At 37.3% G+C, this 24,858-nt stretch overlaps 1 protein-coding gene across 2 annotated transcripts in view; it reads left to right on the top strand.

Annotated features, from left to right (window-relative positions):
- Nucleotides 1-19,621, top strand: part of PTN (pleiotrophin) — a 99,397-nt gene extending 79,776 nt beyond the window's left edge. The window contains exon 5 of one of the 2 annotated variants that reach the window (XM_081283774.1): nucleotides 18,882-19,621. In XM_081283774.1, the coding sequence (XP_081139900.1) occupies nucleotides 18,882-18,934 (53 nt within the window). In that variant the 3' untranslated portion in view covers nucleotides 18,935-19,621. Of the gene's footprint in view, nucleotides 1-18,878 lie in introns of both variants that reach the window. The other variant, XM_081283773.1, reaches the window with a different exon arrangement.
- The last annotated feature ends 5,237 nt before the right edge of the window (nucleotides 19,622-24,858 follow it).

The raw sequence follows: 24,858 nt of genomic DNA, 5'->3' as shown, positions 1-24,858 counted from the left end.
GTGATTGAAAAAGTCCCAAATACTGAGCAGTGCAGGCAGCCAGAGAGTTCAAGTTGATGTCTTCTGCATAGCTGACAGGGAGGCAGGGAGAGGTGAGTAAAAGGTGTCAGTTGTCAGTTAAGCTATCAGATGTGTATTCAAGATAGGTGGACATACATTCCAAACTCTAAAACAGCAGAACTAGGTCCTGACGAGACAAACTTAGGGTGTTCACAAGGCAGATTTTAAATCAGACCTCTCTGACATTATCTGCAATGGGGTTTTCACAAAATCCAATATGGCCAGTGTCCTTCCAAGAAGAGGGACTAGGACTCAGACACACACAGGGGTACTATGTGAAGACACAGGGAGAGGACAGCCATCTACCAGCCAAGGAGAGAAACTTCAGAAGAAATCAGACCAGTCAGACACTTGGATCTCAGATTTCCAGCCTCCAGAACTCCGAGAAAGCAAATCTCTATTGTTTAAGCCAATAATTCTGTGGTACTTTAATTACAGAAGCCTCAGCTAACCAATGCACTAAGTCTCAGTGAGCTCTAAATTAAAATATCCTCTTGGATTCTACTCCTATTTGAGCCCTAAAATAATCTTCCCCAAATTCATAATACCAGAAAAATTAAACAGAGAAATTCAGAATAATGACCATATGATGAATAAAAACAGAAAAGAGTAAATCCCCAAGAAGTGGAGGAGGAATGGCTAGTTGGTACCTGAATTCTTTATGCATGCCCAGCTCTTTGGCCTCTGATGGAGTTGTCCATGAAATTGTTTACCTTCAAGTTCAGGATGGCCAGGTATGAGGTTGGACTTGTGAATGATCACTCCAGGATTCAGGCTGCCCTTTCCAGATTATGGAAATCTCCATTTGCATTAGTGTGTTTTTAGAAAGCACGAACTGGGGCTAAGGTTAGTGCTGTGGGTAGCTGTGCCAACTTTCTAAGTATTATGGAAAACCACATGGATCAAATTAAATCCAGTCACTGCATCTATGAAGTGTAAAACTTCTCCAAATCAATGAATTCAGAGGTATAGTCTTCAAATTAGTTTCTTTTAAACCAGCTGTTAAACATATTCAGCATAAATATAAAATGGAAAGAAAAAGAAATGACGACCTATGCACTCCAGCACTGTGATCCTCAACCTAAGCTGCACGTTAGAATTCTTTGAAGAAGCTTCTAGACATCCCAGTGCATGAGCATAAACTAGAGCACCTAAGTCAACATCAGTTTTTTTTTTAAAAAGTTAAATGATCCTTAGACAGTTTCACTATGTATTCAAAATTGAGAGCTGCTATTTTCTAATAAAAAAAAAAAAACACCAACAACAAATCAAGCGGGGATACACTCATTCACATTGTTTTTGGAACAGAGGGAAGGAGAAACCACAGCTTAATAAAAGGGGAGAAAAAAGTGAGAATGTGATTAGGTAGGGGATGGTGGGGCTGGGTGAATGTGAAAGATGCTGACAAGTTTAGAACACACAGGCCATGACTTAAGAAAGACCCCTAAGGGTTTAAGTAAATATGTTCAAGTCTTTTAATTGAACTGGTGGATAGCTCAACTTTTTACCTTTCCCACCTAGTAATATTTGATGAAGGTTAAAAGTTTGTTTCAGGCTTTCAGCTTGAATAATGGTGGAAAAAAGTCTTCCAGGTGGGTAGACATTCTGTAATGTTCATAAATAATAATGAGCTAAATTATGTAATTAATTGAAAATGGATTAGCCTAAGTGAGTGCCATGTTTCAACTACTAGTTATGCATTTTCTAGGTCATTAAAATGTAATTTTCCCTCTGTGCATAATGTGCTTTTGTTAAAGCCAACCAATCTTTTCCCTCTCAACAGAGGAGGGTTTTTATGAATGCCATTTTTGGCACTAGACACTCTGCACAAAGAATAATCTTATTGTAGGAGTTGAGCCAGGGAGATGTGGCAGATAGCAAATTTTCTTAATGGGAAAACACACAAATTCCATGATGTATTATTTTTCATGGTTTAAATACAATATAACACCGGGAGCTGTGGCTCCAGTCAGTAATCCCATTGGCGCCAGAGACTGAGAGTCCCAAATTCAAAGCGAGCCTCGGCAATTTAGCAGGGACCTAAGAAAGTTAGAATTTGTCTTTAAATACAATATAAAAAAGGGCACGGATGTTGTTCAGGAGTTCAGCCCTCCTGCATTCAATCCCTAGTACCAAATATTAATTAATTAATACTATGTAACAAGTGGCATGTATGAGTTTATATGATTCTGTACTATTTTACTCAAATAAGCTAGGTTATGGATTATTTGAAACCATAACCTTAAGATAGCTCATTTTCTTCTGATCAGTGAAATTAGCAATCATATTAAAATGGAATCTGTAATGGCACCCTTATTCTGTTTCCACCCCTGTGCATTGCTCAAAGTATTTTGCATATATTATTTCATATAATGCCATATGTCCTTACAGGTAAATATTATTATAATAGAAACTGAGCAACAGTGGTTAATTTGTTTACTTAGGGGTATATCTCTAATAAATGACAGAGCCAAGATTTGGCCAACTCTAAACTTGTGTTCTCTTTTGCACTTGCTGATATCTTATCTAAATCCCATATGAGTATGGGATTTATTTTCCTTTGAAGTAGAAGGTTAGCTTTGTAAAGCCCAAGCAAGACAAGTGTGTCAAATGGAAGAAGACGTTTTCTGCAATATTATTTTTAAGACAATTCTGGAAGACTTTCAGCAGAACATGTTTCAGGAGAATAGGAACCTGGCCTTTTTGTTTTCTATTGTATCCCTTATGCCTAGAACAAGGTGGCACATAGTAAGTAGTGAACATATAGTTATGCAATAAATGAGTGCTAAGCAAAAAGGTTTTGCACTTGAAATCCATCAAACCCTAGTGGAAACTGCAGTGGTAGTCCTTTATCTAAGCTTTTCCCAAAGTGGTCCAAATAGAAATGACTTTCTTCATTCAGGAAAGAATAAATCAATAATGCCTTCTCTTATTTTAAATCAATGCAGGAAGAGGAGAAAGACAAGTAGAAATATACTAATTTTAAGTGGGCACTGTGATAGGAGCTCTTCATCACTTAATTTAAACCTCAAAGCAGTTCTACTCAGTCAATTTTATTTATCCTACCTTATATGAGAAAGCACAGGCTCAGGGAAGTTCAGCAACTTGCCTGAGGTTTCACAGCTTTTAAGTCCTTGAAGCAGGATTTAAATCCATAGTTCACTGACATCAAACTCTGTCTGCTTTTTCAATGACACCATGCTTTCTCTTGTTACCCCAGACTCATGAAACTCTGGTAATATTAGATAATTTTCCCATCTAAAATCATTAAATAGTAGAGTTTCTGGGGAACCTCCCTATCTGTGCTAATGCTCAGTGTCAAATGACAAAAAATCAATTATTCAGCCATGTCTTTCTTGTTGTCTAGTGGAATCAGTTTCAATGTTCATTCTTGCTGAGATCTTTTATATTTTTTGTCTTTTTTCAAACAGGGACTATTGGACTTTTTACAGCAGACTTTCAAAAATAAACTGCATAGGATATCATGGTCTTCAAGAAAAAAATAAGCTTAATTATTTCATGTAATTTAATTAATGGGTACATAAACAAAAACATGTTTTTCCTCCATCATTATCCTTCTCATCAAACCCATGATCAGGCTCAGTTTTGTTTGTCTTGTTTTCATTTTGTTTTTGTTTTTTTCGAGAACCCCTCAAATTTACCTCTTTTACTTTCTCACCTGTTCTCTTTTGGGAAATGGTACTGGATTAATATAAAAACTGTTTGATTTCTAGTGTGAAAAACCCATGCTTAAATTTTAGAATGGAACATAAAGATATGAATAAGGTTGTGACTTATTCAAGAGTGAATTGAAGAAGACTGAACAATAACCTTGATTTTGACAACTACTAATAAGGCTAAAAGATTTTTATAAGACTTTACTGAGAAAGAAGGGGAGGTTTAATATCTAAAGTCGATATTTAAACACTTGGTTAAAATATACCACTTAGTTTAAAAATTGCTTTCCAATTCACCCTAGTGCAGGCCAACATCAGTGTCACTCAAGGTATAGAAGGTACCCTTCCTAGTGCTCTGAAAATTCGTGTTGATTCTATAGTCTAGCTTGAGCCCACAATTTCAATGCTTATCAATGTCACATTGGAGCCTCTACCTAAAGATTCTTTCACGTGGAAGCCCCACTTAAACCAAAGAGAACATTCAATCATGCAATTTTATTTTCCTCTGCAGATATAACATTGTAAAGATGCCTATTTGGAAGGCAGCTTACCTGGGAATTGAAAGTCAGCTCCCAGGAAGGATCATTACTCAACTGAGAAATTGAAACCGGAATGTGCTTAACTATTAGAAGAATTTAACATTGATATATTAGTGAATGATTGTGTTGGAGACTTCAGCTTTTATTTTCTTAGAAAAAGAGATGAAAAGTTTTAATTAAGTTTCATTTAATTACTGAAAAAATCCTATATCTGTCAGAGTTTGGGGCATAGCAAGATCTACTCCAGCTATTTTAGGAGAAAGGTGTTTATTCAAGGGTCTTATATAGTTCAAAGACTCTCTGGGAGGGCTGGAGGATCTGGCTTGAGTCTTGCAAAGCCAGCAATAATGAAGCCAAAGGCAATAGATTCAGAAGAAATACCTAATCACACATGTGACTGATCTAGCTGAAACCCTTTTACTGAAATTACCCACTGCCTGGCATGTATGATGTGAAGAATTGAACCCTGGAAACTCCACTATAGCTGTCTCCCAAACCAGACACACATCTTTTCTTTCCAGAATCGTCAGTCTCTCTAAGTTTGGCCACTGTTGTGAGTTACTAACTTTTGTCTCCATCCATTAACCTATCTACCTGGTAGAAACTAGATTGCTCCCCTGCTGCAGGGGAGTCTGGGAAATGTGTGTTTGGCTTTCCAGACTATACCTCTAAACACAAGAGGGGATGCTGAAAGGGTCTTGAATTGGTATTTTGTGAGCTCCTCTGCCAGAGTGAGCAGGAATGTTGGAACGTGTTGGAGTCGATCATTAGAATCATCCTGCTTCTTTTCTTGGACTAGATGAGGCCCTGATGCCTGGAGAAAAGGTGGACGGAAGTGGTCTTATTTGGGACAATTGAGTGTCCCATTATATAGAGAGTTAGGTTTTTCCTCTTTGGAAACATCTGAATTTTTTTCTTTTTCCTGTGGGGCTAATTGATCTGTGAAATAGTGAAGAAAACTGGAAATAAAAGTCAGTTGTGCTGACAGCTCTGTGGAGAGTCTCAGAGTAGAGGACTCTTCAGAGGATAAGTAACTCTTTTCCCAGCCTTGGCTGTTTCTCAGGGATCCCCTTAGACTGTTGGTTCTCTATGGAATTAGAGGATTGCCAAGACAGGGAGGGCTTCCAGGAGACACCCATCTGTCTTGGAATCATGGCCCTATAGCCAGTCCCATCTGTGTGTGGTGTGGCCTCAAGGAGCACGCATCAGTCTCTAGAGTGCAGAGTCAAGCTGGGGCTGTGGCTGGGGCTGGGGCTGGGGCTTGTGTGGGAGGAGCCAGTGAACTTAGAATTTTCTGGGGGGCACAGAAGATATTACCTGATGATCATCTTGGAACATTCCAGGGTCTTGGATTATTGTTCACATGGCAGTTGTTGGTCATTGCTTTTAAAATAAGATGGACAAATAAAAGATTCTGTGAAACTCCTTTTGGTCTTGACAAAGTTAGCATGGCATTCATGGCAGCCTCTAAACTTGACCTCTGAACCTGCCAACAGAAAGGACATTCTCAAATGGTTCCTGGGACAGGCAGAGGCAGGAGTCCCTGGATAGATGTTGGGTTGTAGGTGGTTGGGGAATGAGCGTTAATCCCTCCTGCCTTCTTTAAAAATCCACACTGTGCTGCAACCAGACACTTGACCAACTTCCCTGCTCATGATAACCCCAACTCCTTTTATTTCTTCCCAGCTATTTCTAAAAGTTCTGCCACTGTGCCACTCTCTTTTGGACAAGTGCCCAGCCTTCTCTTAGGTTTGACAATTCATCTTTGAAGATCAAAAAAACAGTAGCTATTTAAGTCAAGGCTCCTCTGTGTGCAGGACTCAGTGTTTGGCAGCTGATTATTAAATGGGAAAAGGGGTCAGTAAAGGAATAGTCCCAGTATTCTCAATCCTTTGTCTATTAAATAGATGCTTTTATTAGTTCCTTTAAAAATAAAAGAAGTTCTCCAACATTTCTATTTTCTGGGCTCTGGTACCCCTCAGGAAGGAGCATAGCAACACTGTGTAGATGGGCTTTGCTAGGCTGAGACTTTGAGAGAGGCAGAGGGGCAGAATCCCACCATGGGCTAGCCCAGGACCTACCCCTCCCTCACCATAACCACTGACAGGGGTGAAAAATGGGGGCAGGGATACTGCCTACTGCCCTTGAATTTGACCTGGAGTGGTAGCATGGGATACCTTGTGGGAGTTCTACAGTTCGAGTTATCAGAGGAAGAACTCTTTCTCAGTTTGGTCTCAAGATTTTTAAATTTCGTATTCTGCTTGTGGAAATTTCTTTTAACACCTATATTTTCCTTCCTATGATATTGCACTTGAGGTAAGAAGATCTAATTCTGTTTCTTTCTTATTAGAATGATATGCTTTGTCTTTTGTAAGTTAGTGTTAACAATGAATACCTCATAGCGTTGTTAAGATAAAATTTAAGGACTATAGTTAAAAATTCTTGGTAAATGTGCAGTGGTTTTGAGACTGTTTCCTTTTTTTTCCAAATCGCTTTCTTGAGGTAGGTGTTTCAGCAATTTTTCAGGCAAGAGAAGAATTATGCTGATTATAATAGTATCTATAGTTAATAATTATTTAGTGTCATAGTTTAGTACATTGTTGACATGCAAAGTCATTGAATGTTCACAAAACTCTAAAATAGTATTATCATCTTCAGTTTTACATACAAGGAAACAGAGGATGTAGTGAAATTAAATGCCTAGGGCAAGGTTATAGTGCTCATAAGCAAGGCAGTCTAATGCAATATCCCCTGCCTTATGAAAAGTTCTTTCTCTGTATCTATTTGATATAGGTATCCAAGTTTCTCATGTAAACATAATGAGACATCCTGCTCATGAGTCATCCTAATTGGTCTCTTGCATGACCCATGGGCCAGACATTGCTGGTACACTCTGCCCCAGTTAAGAAGACTCCCAGTCCTCAGAAGATGGCAGGATGCATTGTGATGTCTTATGCATCTATTCTCTGCACCTGTAACTCTTTTTTTCCTATCATTCATTCTATAAAATCTAGCTTGCTCACTCAGTGGCCAGGAGATGGGTCACTGGGGGCATGAGTGGATGATAGGTGCATTATTCATTCCTTGAGTGGGTGTTGTACACTAGAGTTAGCACCAGTGAAAAAATAATGACTTCAATGGGATTATAAGTGGAGCAGTAGAAGCAGAGAGATACATTCCAGTGTTTTCACACCAAGTAACAAATGCTATGAAAAGGAAGACTAGTCATTTGGCACCATTTCTAATTTATTCACTTATTTATAAAATCTAATACAAGCCCTACAATGGGGTGAAGAGTATGTTAAGTGCTTGTGATACTTAATAAGTAAGTCTCCCCCCCACGTCCTTTTATTGCTATGTTCTACTGGAGGTGGACAGAGAGTGAAAACATAAAGAAATAATAATTGAAGTGATAACTCCATATTGGAATAGGTGACCTTAAAAACCAAATTGACTGAAAGGGAATAGTGTAGAGAAAGTAACCAGGGAAAGTCTTTTTCAGAAGGTAACTTCTGAACTTGGTCATGATAGAGAAGAGGTGAACCAATTTAGAGCTATGAATGAAACATGGTGAAGTTCAAAGTCCTTCAGGCCAAGAATTTTGCTGAAGGACTAGAAAAGATATCAGAGTAGAATCTTGCCAGACTTCTTTTCTTAAATATCAAGCCACCGACTTCTCTGAGAGTGGTTCCTCTGAGAAGGCACTCACTATGCTCTGCTGAGCGCACATCTACCTTGCCTCACACAGAAACTCCTATGAGTCACATCTTATTCACCTTCATAACTTGCTGCATCTCAGAGGACTGGTTCATGGGAGGAACTCAGTTAAGTGTACTGACTTGCAGGAATGAAAAAAATGATGTATCTGGCTAAATTGTCCTGGTCTGGCTCACTAGGACACCTCATGCATTCACTGACTTCAAATATATGCAGAGAAATTGCGGTTAACACACAAGGAGCTCACCTGAAAGAGTAGTTATCTCAGTGTTTCACATCCATCTTTAGTAAATAATTTTTGGTCCTAAATGTCAGGGCAGATGTGAGAACTAGGAGCTATAAATATAGGTAGGGTTTGCTTCATACTGTGTGTCTACTTTCATCTCCCTGGGTAAATTCCACGCTCAGAGACTCATTAGTTGTACACACAGAAAACAGCCATACAATAATTAATGTTAAGGAAGGCAGTGTAATAGAACAATGCTCACACTAATTACTTACTGGGTTGAGGATCTGATTTTTTCTCCCCCTGAAACTTTTGCATTTTTCCTTTCTGACTTCTGAATGGAGAATTTCTTCTGGTGAAAGTTGTAGCAAATTGTCATTTACTGAGCATCATTAAAGCAGTTTCTATTCACTGAATATCTGTGATACAACAGAATTATGCTTAACCGTTAGCATGCTTTGTCTGCATTAAACCTCATGGCATCCCCAAACAATTGTATTTACATTTTACAGTCTAGGACACTAAGATTGTAACTTATACAAGGTCACCCCACCACTGAATGGTCAGTCTTGAACTTGAAGATAGGACAGTGGATTTCTAGTTCTTTTCAGTTATACCACTACTTCCCAAAGAGGGTGTCTTTGATATTCTAAATGATGATGATGATGATAATAATAATAATAATAATAATAATAATAATAATAATATTTTGTTTTGATAGCAATCATAGGCTATTCCTATAGGCATATTTGGAATGATTTATGTTTGACTCCTATTAAATAATTCCTGACCTGAGCATGCCTTTGTATAATGATTGAAGCAAAGCCAAAGGAGATGGGTCACTATAGGTTGCTATTGTGCTGTATTTTTCAAACAGGGATCAATTATAGGGGCTTCATTTCTTGAAAGTTAGAAATATTGGTGTAAGACACCTTGTTCCACTGAGCATCCTCCCAGTCTAGACCCTAGACTGCACTGTCTTCTCTCTGCTGTGAAATTCACGGAGACTGTGCTTTGCCAGGATCTTAGGCACTGCCATACTAGAAAGCAGTGCCATTGGTGAGGATACATCACATGCTCACAGTGACTGGACTCAGCTTTGCACTGATGCAAAGCTTCCAGGAGCCCACAGGGAAATCAAAGCAGACTGGCTGGTGCTTAGCATACAAAGGCAGAGGAAAGAAAAAAAAATGACTTTTTCTAGAAGAGTAAACATTATTTGTAGAAAAGCTCATCAGAAATTAAGAGCACAAGATGCAGGTAAAAATTTCTCTGGTGTCCTGCTGCTCAGGCACATAGGAGGTAGGGCCCAGAGATATTTAATTCAGATAAAAAAATTCATAGCACTCTCTTTCAAGGCTATTGAAAATAATTTTCATTCTACAAAAATAAAAAAAAACATTATTTCAGATCCTCACTCAGATGCACAAGAATAATAAAATTCAGTTTTGAAGACTGCTGTCTACAAAATGTAAAGAAGGGCAGACAAAGCTCTTTAGGACACTTGCTGCTTCTATAGATAGAGCTTGAACACCTTCCCTGCTTGGAGTTGGGAGGACAGGCATGGAGATGGGTGAAAGAATTAATGCAATGTGCATTTGCGAAACCATCATTGAGCACAGAATCCTATATTACATACTATTGCAGTCTTTAATTATTTAAAATTTAAAAAGAAATTTTAATTCTGCTGGACAAATGAAAAATAATAAATATGCATCTTGTCCCTTTACAGTGAATGAGGATACTCTAAAGCACATACAGACATCTAATTTGTGGCTGCATGTGTTTGCCAGGGCTGCTATAACAAAACACCACACTGTGTGTGGTCTGAATAGCATAGATGTGTTTCTTTACAGTTCTGGAACCTGGAAGTATGAGATCAAGATGTCACAGGTTGGTGCTTTCTGAGCTCCCCTTCGGCTTGGCAGTGGCCATATTCTTGTGTCTTCACTAACGTGTGTGTCTGTTCAAAGCTCCTTGTCTTCCGAGGACACGGTATTGGATTTGGGCTTACCCTAATTACCTTGATAGAGCCTCTGTCTCCAAATATGTTCACACTGTGAGGTATAGGGGTTAGGGCTTGGAGTGCATTGAGGAATACCAATTGATTCTATTTCTGTGATTTTTTTTTTTTTTAGTCAATGCAATCTTTTTTTATTAGAGCATTTAAATTATACACAGTAGTTGTGTTCATTTGGACAAAATTGCATGCATGGAATCTGATTTACTCCATTTCAACTCCTGTGCCTTGCTTTCCCTCTTCTGCTTCTTCTGCCTATTCCCCTTCCTCTTCTCTACTGACTATGTCTATAATTTTTTGAACCAAAAAGAAACATCCATTTGGAAGCAAATATGGAAGGATTTATGGGGCTGTATGTACTAGGATTTCACACGTGATGGAGTTCAAAATTTCCCCCTTTTCATAAATCATAATTTGATTTTCTAGTAACACTGGTCATATTATGTTAAAGTAGGCATCAGACATGATAATGGGAAATAATGATGTACTAAGTAGGAACTACTTACTATTGCTTATAATAATATGCTTTATTTCTGACAGATGCTAGATATAACCTACAATACTTTATGAAAGGGCAAGTTTTTTTTTTTACCTATGTCCTCATTATTGCAGATATAAGCTCTTAAATATTTAAATGTCATATACGAGACAGTTTTTCTTCCTGGTTTGGGATAGGAGAAGTCAGTGAATCTATTTGGATGAGGAGATCACTGTCAATAAATGTCTTGAAAGTGGCCCACAAATTAAGGAAGAGACAGAGGTTTTTGCTGGATAAAAGAAAAGCAAACATCAGTTTCTCATCTGGGTGTGTGGAGGGGGAGAGAATAGGTGTAGCTCACGTATAAGAATGTGATGCATATGTGTTAATTAAAATTAGTTTACCTTGGTGATTTTCTGCCTGGTGCACACAGTATAAAGATTTTTTCTGCAGGACATCTGAGCATTGGCAGATTTGCCCACTTCTGACTCTACAGTACAAACTGCCTCCTAAAGAATTGGAGAAGCCAGTAGATACCTCTTTGGCTTCCTCTAATGACAGGCCAATAGAGAGATAGGAGGGGAAAGAGGCTAAACACTTTGTGCCAAGGAGTCTGGATTCCACAGCAATGATTTGACTTTATATTACTTACTATATTTACTCATGTGTTACTATTATTATTACTTATTATTTATTACTATTTTATTTATTAATTATTATTTGCTTACATTCATTAACTGATGTTGCAGGACTTGCTTTGTAGGAAAACAAACAAGTTCAGGGACTCTTACTACTTTTGCTCTATTTGGTTGATGAAATAATTTCCTTATTTCCTCCACTAAACCTTCAGTTGCATCTACATTACTCACTAATGCTCTCACGGAGGATCTTTCGATTTTGAGGATTGCAGTTAAGAGCTGAGCCATTTCCCAAAGTGAGTAGGAGCAAAGTAGAAGCTCCTGAAGGGCTGTGAAGATTGAGTTAATGTCTGCACATGGGTGCATGCTCTATTTTTATTTCCTTATACTTGATAGAAGGCATATGTGTTGAAGTGCAGATAGTTGAGAAGGAGAGGGAGGTGATGTGATGATACGGAGAGAAGATGAAACAGGAGGACAGTGAGGGCAGGAAAGTGTCAGAATGTGGGTAGCACTGAAGGGCAGTCCTGTGTGTATGCAGGTAGCACTGAAGGGCAGTCCTGCTTATGCATGTATGCATGTTCTGTGGGCAGCATGTATTCTGTGCACGCTCCTAGGAGTTCATGCATGGAGTTCATGAGACAGGAAATGAGGCAAGTGGTACAACAACACAAGAAGTCAAAGAAGAAGCAAAATTACTACACATTTTATTCAACAGAAGCTTATCTGTGAATAATATATTAAATGAATTTTTTAAAGAGGATACTTCAATTTTCAAATAGATAGAAATTTCTTTCTGCATTGTGCCACTTAATATGTGCTACTCTGATTTAAATGGAAATGTTTGGAAATTGAATGAATGGTGCCGTGTTAAGAAGCCCAATCTACTAGAGCCTGGACTTTGGATGGACCTTCAAGTTGTACATTCACAATTCAACAAGTCTTATTATCAGTTCTGAGGTACAGTTGATGTGGTGCAAGGAATTAGGTCTCTCTAAGTAGCTGATCTTTAGAGCGAGTGAGTTCTTTTAGTAGGTTCAAGAAGGACTAGAAGGATCTTGGTGATATCCAGGATTTAGGGTGTATTTACATTGTGCTTTACTGTCTGATAGTGATGTGTTCTTTTTCTTTCAATGGGTTCTTGTGACTTATTGAACAAGTCTCCTGAAACAAACTCATAATGGTTTTTATGACGTCCACAGCCACTGGCCCTTGACCTCTGAATCTGAAGTGTGCATTTCTGAGTGTGTCTACCATCCACAAAGTATGAATTTTTAAGGAACAAGTCTCTCATTTCTAGTCTAATCAATACTCCTTCCCCTGACCAAAGCCTCTCAAGTCAGCAGCAAACAGAGGCTGACTGAGTTACAATGTGGGCTCCTCTCAATTACTTTATCTCCTGGCTTCCCTCTTAGTTTTCTGTGCATACAGCAGGCCATCTGAAACGAAGTAATCAAAGCAAAGCCTTTGACTGACATTAGCCAGTTCCAGAATTCTCAGCTCTTTGCTTCTTGAAAAAAGCATCTTCAGTCAAAGTCTTCAAGAAACCTTTAAATTGATGTTATTCTCTCGAGGCCCTCTTCCAACCCCATTTCTTTCAGAGTTCCCATATATAGGTAGTGGGAGTAGATGTTTACTTGTGCCAACTGCAAGGCAATTGTATTCCTAAAGGACCTCTGAATAGATGGAAAAGAGATGCTGTGTGTTGTTTGATTTTTTGCCTTTTGAGAACAAGATTGCTATGATACGCTCTCACATAAATTGCTAAGAATTTAGATTGGCACTTCCTTCCTGGACAGAAAGTTGCCAGTTCTTACCTAGAACTTTAAAAATGTCCTACTCTTTGATCCAGTAAGTATTCTTCTAATAACCTATACTAAAGCAAAATTTAAATATGTTATGCTTTGTGAATAAAACTACCATTGAATTATTATTTATAATAACAAAATGTGGAATGATTCCAATGACCTATAAAAGAAGAAAGGTTATAGGAGAGAGGATGACACAAAGGGATTCTACTTGATCATGTTTCAAAGTACATGTGATGGAAAATAGATGCAGTTGAATATTAGCATAAAAATATTCCTAATTAGCTGTTACCATATTCCCAATTAAATCATAGGAAGAAAACATAAATAGAGCCCATAATTAAACATATTGAGAAATAATGGATAATTTTTGTTAATAAATGCATATGTATTTCTTTATTTTAATATAATCTTGGATTGCCTTTCAAACCAGAAAAGTAATTTATATTTTTTAAAATATGAAATAACTCATAGGGGAGAAATTCTATTTTTTTCTTCAGGTTATCACTGATAGGCATATTTTTTCTCTCTAGGAATTCATTCTTCTTGTTGATATTCAAGGTTTTACATTATGTATATCTGGAATGTAATGGTAAATGAGAAGCAAGAAAAATGGGCCTCAAAGCTATAAAAGTAGCAACCACCTTTGCCCATAATTTTTAATATGAACTTATGTGCAATTCTGAAAGGTTGATATGGGGATATCTTAAAATTATTACTTATATCAGCTCCATGAGGACAGAATTTTGTTCTGCTCATCACTATATCCCAGCATCTAGAATTTAGCCTGATAGAGTGGAAAGGGAGTACATATTTGCTCAATGAATAAATGGAAAACTTTTGGACAGCAGTGGTCAATTAAGATCTCAAAGGTCATAATCCTACATAATACTCCCAATGGCCCTCTGAGAAAGATATAGATTTTTATAATCCCCAGGTTATAGGAAACAGATGCAGAATGATTGATTTCCTGCAAATTACAGAGCTGGTTGAGTGGCAGATATTGATTAGAACTAATTCTCTAGGTTAGGACTTGGTTCTCAGTATGATCCTAGCAACATTTCCTGGTTTCCCCATTGCCTCATGGAACCCAAAGGTCATTCATTGTGCTCTTTATTACTTCATTGTTTATTAAGATTTTTTTTTTCGTATTTAGAATTAAAAATACATGGACTCAGAGTTTATTGTGAAATGGTGCATATTAATTCTTCCTCTTTCTCCCCACTTCCTTTCTTCTTTCCTGTCAGTAGTTGTTATATATTAAAAGAATTTCTTTGGTGAAATTTTGAGTTTTGTAGAAAATACGGTAAAAATGGAACTTCAGTTCCTGTGATCCGTAGAATAAAGTCTGAATCTTTGAGGCTTTTTTTTTCCTTTGGAAAGTCTCAGGACTTTTCGAACACTTTCAAACATATCTTCAAACAAAACTGGCTTCTATTCGAGTAGCACAAGATTTGGCACACTTGCCTTCCTCTCTCATGTCCATATCCCAGTTTTTATGCACACTAGCTTTCATCAACGCAAAACTGGCTAACGAAAGGACCAAGGCTTGCCAACACAGGAAGTCAAACAGCACCAAGGGCCTTACTGTGAGTTTCCAGTGCAGTGATGTCCTCCTGGGCAGTATCCAAGTCACTTCTCAGCAGGTGCCTTTCACAGTCACCTTTTGACAATGGCTTATTTCCAGCTTGCTTTTGTGTCTGCCTCACAGCCTCATTCCAGGTGGGGAAGAGTGTCAGCCTGGGGTATTATTTAAGGTGAGACCTGCAACTTGGCTCTTGTTCAGTGTGAACTAAGGTGCCCTACTGTTCCACATCAGGTTGGTGTCCTACTGCTCTGAATACCTTGCAGGGTGGCCACTATCACTCCAAGACCACATTACTGAGTACTTGAGTTTATCTAGTTACAGCCCTGCTTCAGGCCAATTCATGACTCTGATGGTCACAGCAAACATTTCTCACTATAAACTGGAAGGACTACTAAAATGTGACATTGGTTTTATCAATCCAGGCTTCTACGTTAAAGATAAGAAAATGTGTTAAGAAATTTGGATAAATTTCATGTCTGAAATAATTCCTTTCCTCATAAAATATTTATGTTTAAAGATGTACTAAACCATAGCAAGATTTCAATTGAATTTATACTCCTGGCTTTCCTTAAGAGATACTGTTTTTCCACCTAGTGGTTAGTTGACTCCCTTTGTTCCCCATTCAAGTATTCCTTTATCCAGTCTGTGTGCAACAAGTATTTCATGAACACAAATGTACTGGCTACTGAGGATACAGGTAGAAAGGACAGAATGGGCTTCTACCCTTGTTGGAAGTAGAAATGCATATCAGTGAATTCGAAATAAAATTAATAACTCCATTCTAATTTTGGAAAAAGCAATGAGAAGTACAAGATAAGCATCTGTGCATGGAGTTCTGGAAGGTTTTCCTGAAGAAGTGAAACTGAACTAAGATCACAGGGATGAGTAGATGTTGGCTATGTAAAGTTGAGATGGTGAGAGGAAAATTATGAAGCAGAGGCAACGTGTGTAGAGGCTGAGCTAGAAAGACAAAAGGCAGCACCATGAAGAAGTGAGGCTTGCTCTTTTCAAATGACACACTTATGCATCTCACTGAAGGTTTACTCGTCAGCTGTTATGCATAAATCACCTTGCCCTGGGCTGACATACAACAGTGAGTAGAGATTCCACTCCCTCACTACTAATACTTCAGTGGCAATGACAACCCCAAAGGTATATGCTCCAGTAAGGGAAGGAGAGCTTCTAACGCAAACCACAAAGTCAGCAAACTAGAACTAATGTTAAAACTGGCGCTTGAAGGGTGGGAGGAAGTGAGAAGATGGAGCAGTAATGGAAGTATGGGGTTGACAAAGAGGACTAGGTTTCAGGTCAAAGACTAGACAGAAAAAAAAAGGTAAGGCCCATTGGGGAATAAAAATAAGTACAAATATGAAGACTGAAGAAAAGAGAGGTGATTTGATTGTTTCTGTGTTTTATCCCTTACATAAAAGAGTCAGATCAGGTCTTTGCTAGATCATAGGTTTCATGATACTATTTTAAATTCTGCACATATTCCAGGTCAAAACTGAGAATTTGTTAATAATTTTTTGCGGCCACAGAGATAAGCAATGATAAGCTCCTTTAGTCTGTCAGTTAAATAAAAGTCAGAAAAAAAGGTGGCTTTGATTGGAGGCGATATTACTGACCTGATTTTCTTTATTTGGAAAAATTCAAACAGTTATGTGAAAAATCAAAATGATCTCATTGTAAATGCATATTCTTCCATCTTTCCATTGAGTTTTTACTAAAGACTTCTCATATTTCCATTTTGAGGCCGTGTTAGGATGATGTGCCAATTGTGTCAGAAGAATAAATTGATTGGCATTGTGCAGATTAGTTGGGCAAGTGGTTGATTGCCTGGCACTGGGCAAGTTGTTAATTAGTGAAGAAAAATGAAATGTCAGGCCCAGGTAACAGAGAGGCTCTTCTCTTGCCTTTGCCAAGTTGAATTTGGAAAGTGTTTAATGAGATGGACAACCAACATTAGCTAGACCGAGTAGTGCACAATATTCAAAATAATTTCAAGTTTTATAAAATAAATGCACACAAAACAGCCGATTCGTATATCATCCATTCAGACTTAAATATAAAATAGGGTCATGTTAGCTAAACTATGAAAATACTGCATCAAGTACCCATTCTACTACAAATTTCCAAGGGTTGCTCAGTAAGGCACATGAAGAAATTGAGACAAGGAAAACTGGAGTTAGGATCCCAGTTGATATTCTAGATTGTTCCCTGAAGATATGATCTTAATGTGCAGCTATTGCTTAAAATGTCAATCGATGACTAGATACTATTAAATGTTCAAACACTAAATATTTGTCCAGAAATTAAACAGAATACCTTCTTTGACATTACGTGTATCTTTGAACTTGGAAATTCTGGTCATTTCACATTTCACAGGCTGATGAAATGAGACATTTATAAAATCAAGCAAAAAAAGATAGAGAATGAAAGATTAAATCTCTTCAGTATAGAAATGGGGAAAGCTGAGGATAGGCATGAACCGAATGAATATATTTATGGCCAATAATTAAGCCAGCTTTTAGAAACTGCTGACTCAATTGCATATTGGACACTCTTGAAGCCCAGTAAAGGAAGCTTTGGAAAATTACATTGAACAGAATTACTACTTTGCCTAGTGTGCAGTGGACTTTGGAAGCTACTTGAAAAGGTGATGAGGAGAATAAATAGGAATGGAAAATTTTCCAGCTCTACTTAGTATGATCTGGGAAGTGTACAGTGTTTCTGATTAGCATGATTCCTTAATCAACAATGCTCTAATTCCTGATGGCCATTGCTTTTGTCCCAGTATTCTTCTGTTGCCTACCACATTCAGTGACATGCTCAGTATAAATGTCCTGGTGATGATGAAGAATTTCAGTTACACAGGGAAATGTCCCCCTGTTCTTATTCCATTGTCAACTAATGATAACTATGCACCTTTATTGAGCTATTTGTGCTATATTCTGTTCTCAGTGGATTTAAGCAACTCATTTAATTTGGATATTAATCTTGTGGTTGTTTTCATATGCTGTGGTACTATTTTTTGCCCACTCAAAAGTGAGTGATCTGACACACAAAAACATTAAATTACTTTCCCCAAGTCTCACAGTAGCCTGGTGATGTAACCAGAATTTAAACTCTGGCAATCTGACTTCAGACCCTGTACTTAGCTGGTATGATTCTGCCATCAGTGTGGACCAAATGGGTGAAGCAGCTCAGAAACAACTAGCAGTATCTTCTGGCTTGCTAGCTCAGGGATTCTGACCATTCTTGTCTTTGCAGCCGATGTAAATGTGTTCTCCCCTCTACTGTATCCTCTTATTAGCAAAAGAGAAAAGGCAAGAAGTTTGAGTGGAAAAGGATGGAGCCTTTGGATTTAATTTTTTTAAAATTTGCTCTTTTTAATTATACATGTCAGTAGAGTATATTTCGACAAATTTATACAAACATGGAGTATGTCTCATTCTACTTAGGATCTCGATCTTGTTGTTGTATATGATGTGGATTTAAATTTTCATGATTTTACTTGCCTGGTTTAACTCAGGTTGGCCTCTTCCATTGGCTTCACTAAGACTAGGAGGTCCTTCAGGGAAATACCAGGCAGACTATGTGTGGTTCATGATTGTTCTGTTCTATGTAAATCAGTTGCTGACTATGTAAGCAGAGGCCATATTCAGAGTGGAAGCATTTTAGAATCACTAATGCTCATAAACAGTTCCTAATCAAAGGAATGAGAGCGCTGAGAGCTTTCTCAGCTAAGCTAAGCTCCTGAAGCTTTTCACTAAGTGGAGGACTGGTTAATTTCCTGAGATAGATGCCTGCATGTAGTGTTTGCTCTCTAAGCAGGACCCCCAAACAATGTTTTCCATACCAAATGGAGGCAACCAACAAGATAACAGGCATTTATAGTTACACCAGGGTAGGCTGTGTTCCTCCTGGCTACTCTTGTGCACACACACACACACACACACACACTCACACACTTCTGTCCATTTACCAAGAGAACTGCCAAAAGTAAGCACCTTGTCTTATTAATTTTATCTTTTAATTTCTGACCAATTATAAGAAAAGTGGCTTTCCCTTCCCTTAAGGAGCAGTAGCTTGATGGCTTATTTCTCTCTTTCTCTTTTGAATCACAGCAGAATCTAAGAAGAAGAAAAAGGAAGGCAAGAAACAGGAGAAGATGCTGGACTAGATGATCCCACCTTCTGAGGAACAGGAAAAGGACATCAGCAACCGGAATCAGTTAACTATTGCATTTATACCTACTGTAGGCTTTTTATTCAAAAAATATCTATAGCTTAAGTACACAATAGGCAAAATGATGAGGAAAGAAATTTTTGTAGTAGCATTTTTTAAAATATATACCATAGTACCATTAGGGGCTTATAATAAAGGACTGTAATCCCATTTAGAAAGTTGACTTATAGTACATGGTAAATGATAGACACTTGAGGTAAGGTTTTTGAAGTTATGCGATATTTCACATTTACTTTTTTTTTCTTTTTACTTTTTTTGGCAGCAATTTAAATGTTGTGAACATGTAAACTACATATCTTTCTAGATATTTTTTTTTCAGCTAGACTTTTCTTTTTTTCCCAAATTGAAAAAAGTACATACTAAACAAAGCAGCAATAAAATATAATCACTCCATTTGAGGAAAATACCTTGTTCTCTGCCATTGGATTCTTTTTTAAAAAGTAAGTCAGCAAAATGAGGGAGGGAGAGAGGCAGAACCATGCCCTAGTGCAATGCAATGCTGTTGTTTTCTAATTAAAATATTAAAACATGATTTTTTTTTTCATTTTGGCAGAAACAGATGTTTTCTTGATGAAATTATTTTTCCATCTGAGGAAAAAATACTAGAAAAATAAATCAAGGTGATGCTGAATAAAAGGTGCTTTTGTGTGCAATAATTTGATTTTGTGGATCTCCTTTTGTCACCTTCACTCTTCAGTGCAACTTTAGTGAGAATTCATTCAAATTAGTTACATCACTATGGGCACAAATGTGACACATGTTTTTGCTACTTTCTACAGTTCAAGCATTACTAAATCCAAAATCCCAAATCTGAAACGTTCCAAATCCCAAAAATTTGGATTACAAATCTGACACCACACATGGAAATTTCCATCCCTGACTTCATGTGACGTGTTTCAGTCAAAATGCAGGTGCACAAAAAATATTGCAGAGAGTCAGTGTGTACAGCCTTCTACTCCGTAAGGGAAGGGAAAGCCACTTTTCTTATAACCTTCAGCCTGTGTGTACAGTGTATAGGAAACATGAATAAGTATGGGTTGCATCCCATCCCCAAGTTGCTCCTCCACCATCATGTAGCCAAACAGCCCATGAACCAGGAAAGAGTTAAGGTGCACTAGAACAAAATATCCCAAGGGAATCACAGTCCCGCAAATAGTCCAAAACCCTTAAACATTTGAAATCCAAACACTTCTCATCCAAAGCATTTCAGATAAGGAAGACTCAACTTGTATTAGTTATTAATAGGTTCAACTGATGCTTCCGAGATCAACAAAAATTACACAATAGTCTAGGAAAGTGGAACACTAAAAGGCTCTTATTGTATTAAGTTTGGGCCAGCACAGTATAAATCAAGATCTGAACACTGAAATACAGAATGATAGTTTGTACTTAGTTTCCATAAACCAAAGCTTTCATTCCTCTTTCTTTCTTTATTTAATTCTTTAACCAGTGAAAAAGACTATTTGTGCAACTCTTATCTGCTGGACTCTACAAAGAGTCTTTAAGTAAACAAGTCTTTGCTTCTATTATTCAGAGTCTAGGACAACTGGTTGAGATTAGCTTTAAATATTTATCTTGACATAGTGGCTGCTAATTCCAATGTGATAACTCAATAGACAAATGTCATCTACCAAGATGATTTAAGTCCATTTTCAGAAATGACAGCTTCCACATACCCTGGGCTCGCCATTCATTACATACTGGTCTGATGATGCAGCCAAAGGGTCTTGGCAGCTCAGCAGCTTTGGCCATCTAGTCTAAAACTCTCTGAGCTAGGAATGCTGATGGGGTCCATTTCTCCCACTAAGTCAAAGCCAGCTGCCAGAATAGAAACAGGACAAGCTTCCAGGCGTCTTATGGATGGGTGCTTCATACAAACAAAGTACCTTGTAAAGTGCAAATGACAAAAACATGAATAGTAAATACAGTCCTTTTACAAGCTGACCTGAATAAAAGAAAGTACTTATAGGGATGGATGGAAAAGACGAAAAAAGGCAGCATCTTAAATGTGTTTTTTACAGCAAGTTTCCAGAAGGGTGGAATGATGGTTGCAGCAAATTTTGTTAGACTTTTGTTAGTTAACATTGCCCCTTCATCATAATTTAGCCAAAACCACGAATCAGTAATGAGATCAGGTGAACTAGAACAAAATCTCCCAAGGGAAAAAGAGTCCTGTAAATAACTGTGGCATACTCCTTTATTGCAGGGCATGGCAGGAAGCCAAAAGGGCACAGTGTCTCTGCTGTGTCAGCTACCATTCCTAGCAAACCCCATAACAATGCCCTGATTCTACATTAAAATAGGGTTGAGATGCAAATCTTCTTGGCACAGGGTATGAAATTCAACATGCCCAAAGTCCTGAGAATTATTCTACCCAGCCTCAGCTTTGAACACCTCATTAAATCACACCAAGGCACTGAAACATAAATATAAAGGAACCAGCTCCCCAAATCACTGATTCTCACAATTGCGAGCGGGGTAGAAGAGATTGTCCCTGGCAATTCATAGAGTCTCTTTCCAAATGTTCTTGGCTTATGAATGTTACCGTGAAGTTTGTTAAACCTTGAGGATGGTAAGGAAAATGTGAAGAAGTCATGTAGATTTCTTCAGACTTTAAGTGAAGATAAGCTCTTCCTATGGTCATTGGAAGGGTGTAAAACACTTTCACCAAAAACCTAGTGAAAACAACCTTCCAGTGACCAGAGAGTGTCCTTATTCAGCTTAGCATTGGTATCCCTGAGAGTTCCCCCTGTATCCTGCAAGTATGGATGATGTCACCCTCATTTGTGGGAAGATTGTGAAAAAGAGGATCTTGCGGGAAGGTTTGTGACTCGACATACTCCTGGAAAAACCTCCTCATATCCTATTAGCTCTATTGGAGTGTAACTCCAAGGGACTCCAATGCTCTGAATATTTATCAAAGGAGGATTGCTAAACTGGGTGGGTGGGAAGACATGGGCATAAAACAGTTAAATGATTTCATGTGAGTGTAATAAATTGTGAGAAAAGAAAGGCTGTGTGTCCTTTACCTATTGAAGGGACAGATATTTCTTTAGGAATAAGAGGTAATTTTCCCCATAACATCTAACTCATAATTCTGCAAATCTAAAACTAATTGTTCTCTAACTTCTTCAAATAAAGAACAGAGATCAAAATAATTTTGCAAACAGAGAGAATAGAAACCAGTATCTTCCGCAAATTGAACAATTTAAAAGTAGTTCCTATACATAATAATTAGAATGTTATCAACCTTTAGTTATAGGTTTTTCTAATGAAGAAAAGCAAGGACTTTTCCTCCCATTAATCCTCTCCCAAAAGAATAAGGCAGATCAACATTCTTAGATTAGGATATCACAGCATTCAATGCACTTTTTAAAAAGTTACATTTATTTGCATGAGGAGAAATGAGCATAATGTTATTCTAAGCATCCAGGAAATAATGCCTACTTCAAACTTATGTAGATTCTAAGTCTTCTAGAAATAAAAGATGTGGAGCATCTTCATCAGAGAAAACACATCATTCTCTTAGAAATCCACCCTCCTGCTACTTTTCTATCCTTCACTCTTTCAGGAAAGGCACCAAAAGCAAGTACAAATGCTGTATCCTGCTGGAGTCACAAGGAATCCAGTGTAATTCAGGAGTATTTCAACTCGAATGGAAAAGGAATGCAGATCTACATGTTAAATTATTTTTATCTAGCAAGAAAAATAATGAACAATGAGAGTATCTAATTTCTGTTAAGTGATTTTTTAAAAGCATGAAATAGATATACAAGCAAAACAGATACAAAGCACACCCAAATACACATTTCTTCTGCTTATATCCATTTCAACTACTATACTGGGTCACTTGTGGATCTGGTTAAAGATGCTATGTGTCTACAATCTTGCTACATATTTTCCTTTTTTCTTTGAAAGTGTTCATGAAAATCATATACCTTATCAAAGAATGGAACATGGAAAAATACCAACACCACCATATCCTTCACCTCCTGGGAAGGAAGGAATGGATGCCTGAGAGGTTGTAGAGATGTGGAAATTGTGTCCACACATTTGATTTGCTCTTAGTGAAGATAAAAATTTACATAAAGTAAACTAATCACAGAGAATGATCCCCTTTTCGATTGTCAGCTCCATCAAACACAGAGTAAAGCTTAAAATACGTCAGTTTCAGAGATTCTTGGGAGAATCACATGAATGCCTTATTTACTGTGAATGGGCAACCACAGATTGAGATATTAACAATGAACGCCATAAATTTTAGACTTATAATTTCCAATACCATATATTTTTAAGGTTGCCATTTTTTGCCTAATATTCTTTCTGGGAAAAAAAAAAGTAGGTACCACACTATTTTTTACAAGACCCTGATAAATATAAGTTGAACTTGTCTGAACACAAATTCTTATAACCATGATGTCAGGTTATTATCATTTGCTACCATTTCAGCTATAATTGTGAATATGTTCTCTTGTGCTGCTCATGGATCATAGCGTTAAATAGATACCATACTGGGATGTAACCTGTAACTTGATATGAGGAGAAAATAGCAAAAAGTCACCAGGATCAATGTAGCTCCTTTTAAATTTTGCTCTTCTTAATGAAGATGGAGTGAACTACATGCTCCTCTTGAGCTGGGGGATAGTATAATGAAGTGATTATTATATAGAATTCCACAACTAAATTTCAGGATTAAGCAAACCATCCTTAGTATTTTAATGCCTTCTAAAAAATCAATAAACTTCCACAAAATGATAAGAACTCTTTAGCTATACACAATATTTGAAAACTCATAAAATTACATAGTATATTGAAAAAAATCTTTGTAACTGACTAAATTCATTATAACATTATTACATTTGAATTACAGGATAAAAGTAAAATTCCTAAAGCGCCCTGACTAATCCTCTGCTTTATTCATTCTTTTAATTATGTAATCAAGAATCAATTGAATCACAATTACCTGCATAATGTGATGTTAGACTCTCTAGGAAGAAAACAAATAAAATTTGGAATTCATGGTCTCCAATCTCTTTCATTTATAGATCCTGAATACACAAAGTTTTTCGAAATTAGGAAAAAGCATTAATAATGTAATGTACTAGAATCATAATGATTATCATGATTAAGGGTAGATGAGACCTAAAATTTTCAAAGAAATTATAGGACTGGAGTTGAATTCAAATAGGAAGGAATTAAGTGTTGGTATGTTCCTTGGAGGATGGATAATATCTAGATGGAGTTTAAGAGTGAATTCTAAGGGCAAAGGTATGAAAATGTTACAAACTTATGAACACAAGCAGTTTACAGTATTTGTTTAGTATTGCTAAACTAATTTACCTACAGCTGAAGGTAGTATCTTTGAAATGTTTTATACCATCACATAAAGTTGAATTTTGCATTTTCAGGCAGCATCTCTCCTCTTCTCTTCTCTTCTCTTCTCTTCTCTTCTCTTCTCTTCTCTCTCTCTCTCTCTCTCTCTCTCACACACACACACACACACACACTTTTATTAATGAAATATAGTTTTCACAAAACCATATTTATCCATACTATGTATTATATACTCTTGATATATTTTTCTCTTTCATTTTTCCAAAAAGCCAGCTGCAATTCATTAATTTCATTAGTAATCTATGCATGGAGTAAAATCCTTATTTGAGCAGTTTTTCCTTCCAGACACTTTGACATCTAGCTATAACTTTATCTAGTAGGCAAGAATTGATGTTCATGCTGATTTCGAGACGTCATTTCTTTAGGAGAAAAAAAAATGCACTGTTGCAACTTTTGTCCAGGACTTTTCCATTTTTTTCCATAGTCGTCTTTTGTGGGATCAAAGCTACCTGGGCAAGAGTTTTC

This window comes from Spermophilus citellus, assembly GCF_964194105.1.
Source record: "Spermophilus citellus genome assembly, chromosome: 3".
In the NCBI taxonomy this organism is placed as follows: domain Eukaryota; kingdom Metazoa; phylum Chordata; class Mammalia; order Rodentia; family Sciuridae; genus Spermophilus; species Spermophilus citellus.
Note: the sequence above shows the minus strand (reverse complement) of the source record. Positions and strands in the feature narration are given on the sequence as shown.